Below are 9,510 nucleotides of genomic sequence, written 5' to 3'. Positions count from 1 at the left end.
TAAAGCCATCCAAGGGCCCTGCAATAACCCCTGCTAGCTCCCTCAACGCCCTGGGGTGGAGAGCATCTGGACCTGCTGACTTGAACACGTCCAGTCCCTCCAGAAGCACTCTAACCCGGTCCTCCTCAACCTTAGGTCTTGGGGCGTTCCCCTCGAGTCATCTTGAATCACGGTGGGGGAGTCCTGGTCCCTGCACAAGAAAACGGGATGATGATCTGTTTAGGTCCCTTCCAACCCTAAGGGTTATGATACTATGAACAGTGAGAACGGAAGAAGTTCTCATACTGAACAAGCAGGCAGGACTTGATACGACTGAAGGTCTGCCGTGCTTTGTACATATATCAGAACATATGTGAATCTGGGGCATAATCATCATAATATGCCTGTGAATAGTAGTATGTTGGTGTCCTGGTGCCACATTATTTTTAAACATCTGGTGCTGTTATAGGGAATGTTATCTGAATAAATGGTAAGGAAAATGTTCCCAAGAAAAATATTGAGAGCAAACAGCTGTTTGTTTTACTAGATATTGCTGAAAACAGGCATCTGCTTTATAAACCTTAGTTAGTCCTCAGTAGTGGCCATTACATTACATTAGGAGAGGACTAATATTAGCAGACCAAGGAGGTCTCACTTCCATTTCACAGATGAGGGTAAAAAAAATCTCTCTGAACATTGTCTGCTAGTGACAACGATGAAAATACCCGAGGGGGGCATTTCTCTTGTTTCATTTGTTAAGCAGTTTCTTAAAACCCCTGCTGATCAGATATCGTGCTCCCAATTGATTTTTTTTTCCCTTCTTCATTCAGGTCCTTTCCATTTGCCCCAAAGACATGAGAGCAGATATCTGCGTACATCTGAATCGGAAGGTTTTTAACGAGCACCCTGCCTTTCGACTGGCTAGCGACGGCTGTCTGCGGGCCTTGGCTGTGGAGTTTCAGACTATACACTGTGCTCCAGGAGACCTCATCTACCATGCTGGTGAAAGTGTGGATGCTCTGTGCTTTGTGGTGTCAGGATCCCTAGAAGTCATACAGGATGATGAGGTGGTGGCTATTTTAGGTACTGTGATCACTACTGCAATGGTTGTAAAGTCCATAAATAATGAGGGGGTTGGGGGGCACTGCTATCGGAGATTGTATGTATGTTTTGTTGGAAATGAAAGTAACTCAGGCAATGGCATGTCAGATGATCTGTGGGTGCATCTGCATATGCACTTTAATGCATTAGAGCATCACAAAAAGGTGTGCTTTCCCTTATGCTCATTAAAATAGTCTAATGCCCTTTTTTCTAGTACCTCACCATGAAGGTACTAAATTTAATGTGCATTAGCAAAAGCACATTAATGAATGTTTAGACGTGCCCTGTTAGGTCATTAAGACCTCTATATAAGGCTCAGACTCCTCTACTTAGGTCTCTTTTCCCTGTGGAACAGAGCTGTCCTGCAGGGCTCTGAATCCTGGTAAACCTTGAAGTAGAGGCTACAAATTGAAGAACAGACGCATGAAAATAAGTAGTTATCAAAGGTGACATATGTGGCTGGAGAAGAAATTGCTTAAGTAGTTATCAAAGGTGACATATGTGGCTGGGGAAGAAATTGCAGAGACAGATCTTACAGACTTCATTTGCAGTTTTTCAGAAGTCCTAAACACAGCTTTGCAACTGGCCACAAAATGATGCTTAGCTTCAGCATCTTGATGCAATTATGTCAGGAAAGGAAAATTAGAATTTCCTTTCCTGAGGGTGATACATATTAAGAAGCTGCTTTCTTAACAATAGTTTCACTTTCTGATTAATTCAGTCTTAGACTCAGAGAGAAGGGAGCTAGGGAGGAGAGTGATATGTGAACAGCCTATATCAGATGAGCTTTGTCTGAGCAGAAGCGGTTTGAGCAGTGAAGCTTGGAAATGTTTTCCTTCTGTTTACCTTCAAATAATAGCTGGTCTTGCCTAGGGGGACAGCAGCAGTGCCCTGGGACCAGGAGAAACTAGTGGTTGTCACAGCACTGAGATGTTTTGTCTCCAGAGAGGCTCCTCTAGCAGCAAATCTGTCGTGTTTTATTCCTGTAGGAGGACTCTTTCTGCCCATTCTGGCTCACTGGTCACAGCAAAGGTGTCTCTGAGCACAACAGAAAGGCACCCCTGTGCTTGAAATCCTTTACATATCATACTGGAGGAAATGTCTGCAGTTTCATTGTGGTCTTGAGAGCACGTTGTCCATGTTAACCTGTTCTCTTGTCAGCACTCCACTATGGGCTTTTCACAGATGCATCAAAGCTGAGTTTTCTCCTGAATTGGGAATGAAGAACTTGTGTTTCACAGTGATAATTGTCACTGTTGAAATCTGGCCCAAAGAAATATGCTACCAAAAACAATGAACTGAGATTTTGAGCCCACATAAGCATGTGAATTAGGGCTGATCTAGACACTTCTAGGCTCCTCCCTTTCCATGAATGCAGTTGCTCGCATCCACTGCACGGATTACCTGTGATTCACTCTGCGATCTTATCTTGACCCTTGATCTGCCTCCAGTGCCTGGATACATCTTGGCATGCGTCAAAGGGTACAAATAACGTGCCCACCTACCTAGGCAATTAAAGGGATAAGGACAGAGGGTTTCTGTTAAGCAGGAAGAGGCAGAAATACACCATCTACTCAGGCTTGGCACACAATAGATAAGAGAAATCCTTCTACCACCCACGAGGCTGTAATTATAGTCAGAGGAAGTTGTGCACCCGAGCAGTCAACATTGGAGAAGCAACATTAAACTGAACACTACTGCTCTCCTTGTGCATGCAGATCTGGCAGCACTGGTTGAGCTATCCCTACTGCAGACCTTTCACTAACTTCAAAGGGAACTGGTCTGGATTAGGTGAGGGCAGAGCTGGGTGGGTAGTGGTGGTTTTAAGACAGGGGTCACTATTGGATACCTAACTGATATAGAAGTCTTAGTAGCTATGAGACCGTAATGAATTCTCTCTTCTTGCTATGATCCCAGCCGAGCATTTTTTTTCTATATGCTCAGAGCTTATAAAGACAGAAGGGACTATTTGGATTTCCCTGAATTAATTCCTTAATTCCTTTGAGGCACAGCCTACATGAAATGTGCCACTGAGCTGCGGTGCCCAAGAGAGGTTCAAACAAAAATTCTCCTTGGCATGTTGTGCGGGGAGGGAGCATCTCTAGTGGCACCCGTCCAAGTCCCCGCTGAAGGGGTTGTGGTACATGAACCACAGCTCAGTGGCTGTGTTTCATGAAGTCTCCTTCTGTTTGTCTTGGATTTCATTGGGCAGGGACTCCGGGGAGACCAGGATCTATTGTTACGCCCATCTGCTGTGCTGGCGTATAATAAAAGAGGGGCAGAAAGGAGATACCTGCACAATTGCTCACATAAATGTAGGAAGGAATACAGGCTTTGATGCATTTCTTTGCTGCATCATTTTGGGGTCACAGCATGGAGTAAAAGTGGGGAAAAAAAGAAAGTACAAAGACAAGTGTGTGTCCAAAAGAGGTACCAGACCCATTATCAGATGTGTGTACATGTAGGGGGTGGGGGTGTACTTGCTCTCAGTTCATTATGAGACTAAACTAATTTCTTCTAGCTGGAGGAGGATCTGAGCTGACGTAAATACCTACCAACACTTGGAAATATCCAATACAATTTTCTGTCTCCTAGTAGATATGAAATCATTTAAAAAGAGAGATGTCATACAAAAAACTAATCTTTATTCATGGTCAGGATTGAGCACCTTATTCAAAAGCTCCTAAATCTGCAGTTTCTATAGCAAAATATTCTCATTCACAACACTAATCTCAGTGACAAAAGGGATATCTCTCTCTCTGGGTTATAGCTATTCAAAGAAGAAAGGATTTTGAAAAATCGTGGCTGTGTTTAACCAAACAAATGATTTGAGGGTGCTACAATAGAAACAAAGAGCAAATTATCAGTTTATTGAACTGAAAAACATTGCTAAATGGATTATGTTCATCATCCATTGTTTATTATTGAAAATAATTTGTTTGGGATAATATTGTGAAATCTTTACTTCTCCCACTCTCACATTGTAAATTCAGTATCTATATTATACTCTGTTTGACCAGAGAGACCTTTAACCACATTCAGTTAAAAAGAATCGGCTTTAATTACTGGAAGTGCCTTTGATTCTGCCAACACTACTGACAGCAATTCAATGAATCAGAGTTGCATTTATTGTGTGGTAGAGGGATTGGTAGACGGTATAAATCTATCTTAAGAAAAGATAAACTGTTGCTCTGGTAATCAGAAAACTAGGCAAGTCTCCTCAGGCTTTGGCAGATTAGTTAATAGAATAGTGAACTGATTAATTGTGAGATTTTCTCTCTCATATGGAAAAAAAAAAGGGTTATGGAGCAGAATCCCTCTCCAAGGGATTTATAATGACACTCTGACATGTGAGATGATGCAGTGCAGATCAAATGGGGGAACATTATTATTTTAAATCAATCTGCTCTGTCTTGAGCAGCTCAAACAGAGGGGAAGAAGGACCTGCTTACATAAGAGCTTGGGTCATGTAGAGCTTTCCATGGTTGTGCATCACCTCCCCCCCATTTTCTCACCAGGCTTTTTTGCAAAGGTTCCCCAGTCCTTTCTTTCTATAGAAGCCATTGCTTTTCATCCCTACGCATCCTGTCACTTTGTAGAGCACTGCTCACTTGGGGATCTCCATGTGCATAGCCTACGTTGATTAAATAATTCCCATCATACTCCATCATTCAGGGACATATTCATTTGGTGACACTGGCTTGCTTGAAGCTGCAGAGTAAGTTGGAGGCAGAAACAGGATGTCTTGGCTCACTTCTGTGCTTCAGCCCGAAGACCAAGTGCTCCTCTTCTCTATGGGGCATCCTCACCAACCCAGACAGACACTGTTACAAAGCACCTCATGTCCTCACGAGTGTACCGTGCCTCCCTTTGCAGACCCCTTGGCTCTTTCTCCCCTTTCCTGCATCAGCCACTTCTGAGTCCCATCCAGATGACTTCAATAAAGTTACAGCAGGGGTGAACATGCACCTTTGTGTTTAGGAGCAGAGTTTTCTCAGCTGAGAGCCCCTATCTGGAATTTCCTCCCTCTTAGAAGCCTTTCGAGGCCTGCGTCCAGTGATTTTCATAGCAAGATTCAAGGCCTGCTGTTTTGTTTAGTCCCATTGTGGTTCTGCATGCAATTAAGCCATCCAGGTGCTGCAGTAATAAGCACAATGGAAACCTGTAAAATAACAGAATAATTCAAATTGAACCTTGAGATCCGCAAAGCCTGGGATTCTTTAACGAAAAAGCCCCAGTGCCCAATTAAGTTCTCTTCATTAGTACCTTCATTTTCCTGAGATATACTCTACCTTCCAAATGAAGTAGCTGCTGATCTAATAGCTAACGCACCAGATTCACTCTGCACCAAATTCAGCTCCTTCACTGGAGAAAACTGTCCTGAAAATGGTCCAATAATTTTAACATGTCATGTCTACAACTGCCAGAATAGCTGGGAAGGGCAAGCAATCTTGTTTCTAATTGTCAGAAACCTTGCTGGCAAGTCAGGCTGCCTCGAGAAGCCTGTTTTGTAATTTTCCACAGTCACAAGTAGAAATCAGCAGTATATCTAGGTCTGCTCTGTATTTTGTAATATACCACTTGGGGAAACCTCAGTAAGTTCAGAGGTTTCCAAGTCCCTGAAGCAAATGAAATTGCACCAGCTAGGACAGGGCAAATAGTGCTTCCCTCTGCTGCAATGACCTGGGATTTCTTCTGACAAAGAATCTCATAGAAGTAGCAATGCCAACCAAGTACTTGCAGATGCCGCACTCCCAACTCCCTTTCATAGCCTGGCTAACGGTATAACTCCTACAGGAACTTACACCTGAAGATTAATTAATGTGGTTTAAAGAAATCTTTATGCCAGCAGAAAAGTAACAACTTGCTGCACTTAAACCACGATTCTAGGAATTGATCATGAATATCAATCTTATGCAACAGCGCTAAAAATATCCGAGAAGCTGAACTGTGAGATGTACCTGCTCTTGAACAAAGGCAGTTTTGATTGTCCGGACAATATGAATATATAATAGCTGATTCGTCTTCTGGTGTAAGGTCCCTAACCCCTCATGTGTTCAGTTAAATTGCCTTTTTTTAATGTGATGTAAGCCAGTTATGGGAAGTCCTGCAGATAGTCCCAATACAGCCATGTTATTTGTTGGATTTAGTATTTTCTAGGAAGCCAGAACTTCAGTTGCTAAGCTTCCTTTAAATGGGGCAGCCTGTTATCTTTTAAGGCAGGCTTCTCGAATTATGCCTCCCTAGTACTTGCATTACTTTGCAGATTTGGAAACTGAAATATTTACCAAATATCAGCCATGAAAGTTAGGGGAAGAAGGCATATGTCTTCAGTATTTTAGTAAGATATTTGAAAATAAAGAAGGATGATTTTTCAACTCAAGTAACAACCGTACTCTGATGCCAAAAGAATAGCAAATGGGCTCTACTAACAGCCAGCACTGGAGCAACTCGTTGGAAGTGTCAAGCTATAAACCTCTCCTGCCGCAGTCAGCATGACTTGCAGGTGGTGGCAGATCTCAGGCTCCCAAATGATGGGGGTAGGAATCCGCCAGCCCTAGGAACATTTCCTTTGTTCACTTTGTGGCACGTGTGAGACCAGAATAGCACGTGTGTCATAAACTAAACAACATGAAAGGTCAGCGCCTTTCCAAGTCACTTAACTCCCATTCACAGGTGCTAAAGCTCTGATTTTTTGTGGGCCGAGCTTTACACTAGGTTACTTCTCTGCAGCGGACTCAGGCCCTAAGTAGCTCCTGCTCTTTGACACTGAAGCCTTTTTTATCAATAGCTTTGTAGTAAAGTAAAACAAGACAAACTAACCCTGGAAATGTCCTCATTTTAATAATAGATGTACCTGTTACTAAGGGCTCTGCAGCATTTTATGCAGTAGTCTTTTCATATTTCAGCTAAGAAAAAGAGTCCCCCCACTTCTGATCAGTTAAAACTATAAATTATCTTAGGGCGTGTGTAGACGAAGCAGGGGCCCTAAATTGAAGCGGTGGGTTTTTAAAAACACCGCTTCAGTTTAGGTCCCTTTAAACCCCTGTGGCGTGCACACATCCAAACTTATCTGCTTCTCGGGCAGCGAGGAGGGGAGGGTGAGCTGCGGGTCAGCGGAGCGGTCCCTGGGCAGCGGTGGGGGCCTGGTACTTCCCTTTGCAGCAGTGGCAGCCGCCCCCAGGCAGCACCCACCCATGGGCACCCGGCTTGGGTGGTCCCAGGGGGCACTGCAGCTGCAGAGGGAAGCACTGGGCCCCTGCACAGTTCAGGCAGGCGGGCTCTAGGTGGGGAGGAGAGGGGGAAGATCAGGTTCACCGCCTTTCTTTTTTTTTTCTTGGGCAAAGTCTGCCTTCCTGGGCTGCTGCTAGGCTGCCTGCAGGGCTTCCTGCAGAGCTGTGGAGCTACACGGAGCCCGGTGCTTCACTCTGCGGCTGTAGGGCAGCAAACTAAAACTCCTTCAAGGAGTTTGCTGTGCCCCAAGTCATTTAAGGCACATTACGCTGCCGAATTTGCTACAGCGGCTGGAATTGCTGTGCTATATGCCACCGCAGCGTGCAAAAACCGACACCATTAAAGCGATGCAAAATCATTTAACCCACTTTAAAGTGTCATGCACACATGCCCTAAGAGAAAAATGATCATATGAAGCCTGGGATGTCTTCACCTCGTTGAAAAACAGGTCTGCAACAATTCAGATAATGCAGATTGTTTTTTATGGGCCTGATCTCACAAGGCACTGGCCACTTTGATCCCAAATTTGTCAAGTACTTGTGCAAGGGCTTAATACGATGTTTCTCAACCTTTTCAGACTCAAGACACTCTTTATTAACTCAAGGCACCCCCCTGGAAAATGCCAGTTTTTAGTTTTCACTCGTTTTTTGATGACAGAAAAATGATAGAGCAATTCTTTTGTTTCAAAGAATTCAGAGAGACCAGAAGAGATCACAGTGTGTTAACACTGTAGCTTCCTATTTGAAATCTCAGAGTTTGTCTTATGAATCATGTTGGTACACTTAACAGCACTAACATTGCGTGGCACCCTGCAACACCCTTGAAATGCTCTCAAGGCACCCAAGGGTGCTGCAGCACCCTGTTTGAGATTCGCTGGCTTAATATGACATCCACGGATACTGATATACAATTTAAGCATGTTTCTTAGTGCCTTCAAGACTTGAGTCTGAGTCCTCAGCATGCTGCAGGATTTAGCTCAATTTCTCCTTGTTCAATGCTGTTGTTGACAAAGAGTCCAAGGGGATTTTTTTGTGCAAGTTTGGGATATTTCCCCTCTTGTCCACACAATAGTTAAGCAAAATATAAAGCATCTATCTTAACTGATGGTCAGCTTGTGTGTTGTGGGTCTGATCCATGGCCAATTTATGACGGTAACATTCTTTCCATTGTTTTTATTCTTTCCATACACTGTTGCCAGACCCAGGAGTTCAAAAATCATGTATCTCACTGCCTAAAAACATGGAAATGTCTGAAAAATCGTGTTTTGGGTTGTTTTTTTTTAAAGACAGTAAACAATTCTGGGTCATTGTTATTTGGTTCTTATGGCTTCAAGATTGAATGGGTCACAATTTCAAGTTTTTCTGTGCATCCATGAGGGATAGAAACTTACTTTTGTTATAAAATGAAAGCAGAGATTCTTATATAATGATTTGTCTCCAGGAGCCACCAAATTATAGGAAAACACCAAATACTACTTGCAACGTAGACTTTGCCATTACATGATGACTGCTAACAGAGTGACTGTGTATGGACCTTTTTGTCTTCCTGGCTCACTTTTTCTCTTTTTTTTGTTTGACTCCCCTCCCTTTCCCCCACTCCCCCATCCTTTTTATTAAATAATAGCAAAGAAGCTTTACCAGCATTCAGCTGTGTCTCTGTACTGCTCCCTCTCTGTCCACCGGCCAGTTTTGAACCCATTGCTCTTTTCCCAAAGTGCTTGAAGTGGCCTTTTTCATTCTCTCCTATATTTATATATCGCCATTTACTTGTGCAGGACCAGATTTTCGAAAGGACTCAATTGTCAGTGCCCATAGTTATTTTCAGATGGCTCTGCTCCCATTTGGGCTCCAAATAAGTGATGAGTTTTCTCTGGCTAAGCTCTTCATTGATAACATCACCTGTAGGGTCCAGCTGTACTGCCAAGAGAGTCGATGACAAAACATATTTTCCAGAACTCAATATTTTCCAGAACTCAAGTAAAAAGAGGAAAAATATACAAATGAACCAATCAAAGTACTTCATGTGGAAAGTTGTCTCTTGTCCTTAAAGTTGATATTTATGGGTTTGGCTGGCTCTTTCACATTCTAGTTCAAACTCATAGGTTGTAAGGTCAGTGGGAAGTATATCTCTTCTAACCTCCTGCATAACACAAGCCACAAACAGGATAAATAAATGGGTACATCCCCCTTTGCAAGC

The 9,510-nt window shown here is 43.1% G+C and overlaps 1 protein-coding gene across 1 annotated transcript in view; it reads left to right on the top strand.

Annotated features, from left to right (window-relative positions):
- The window catches only part of KCNH5 (potassium voltage-gated channel subfamily H member 5), a 229,694-nt gene that overhangs the window by 164,335 nt on the left and 55,849 nt on the right, over nt 1–9,510 (top strand). The window contains exon 9 of the mRNA XM_014517429.2: nt 810–1,062. Within this exon, the coding sequence (XP_014372915.1) occupies nt 810–1,062 (253 nt within the window). The remainder of the gene's footprint in view (nt 1–809; nt 1,063–9,510) is intronic.

This window comes from Alligator sinensis, unplaced genomic scaffold, assembly GCF_000455745.1.
Source record: "Alligator sinensis unplaced genomic scaffold, ASM45574v1 scaffold13_1, whole genome shotgun sequence".
Lineage (NCBI taxonomy): Eukaryota > Metazoa > Chordata > Crocodylia > Alligatoridae > Alligator > Alligator sinensis.
This window is presented reverse-complemented; position numbering and strand designations above follow the sequence as displayed.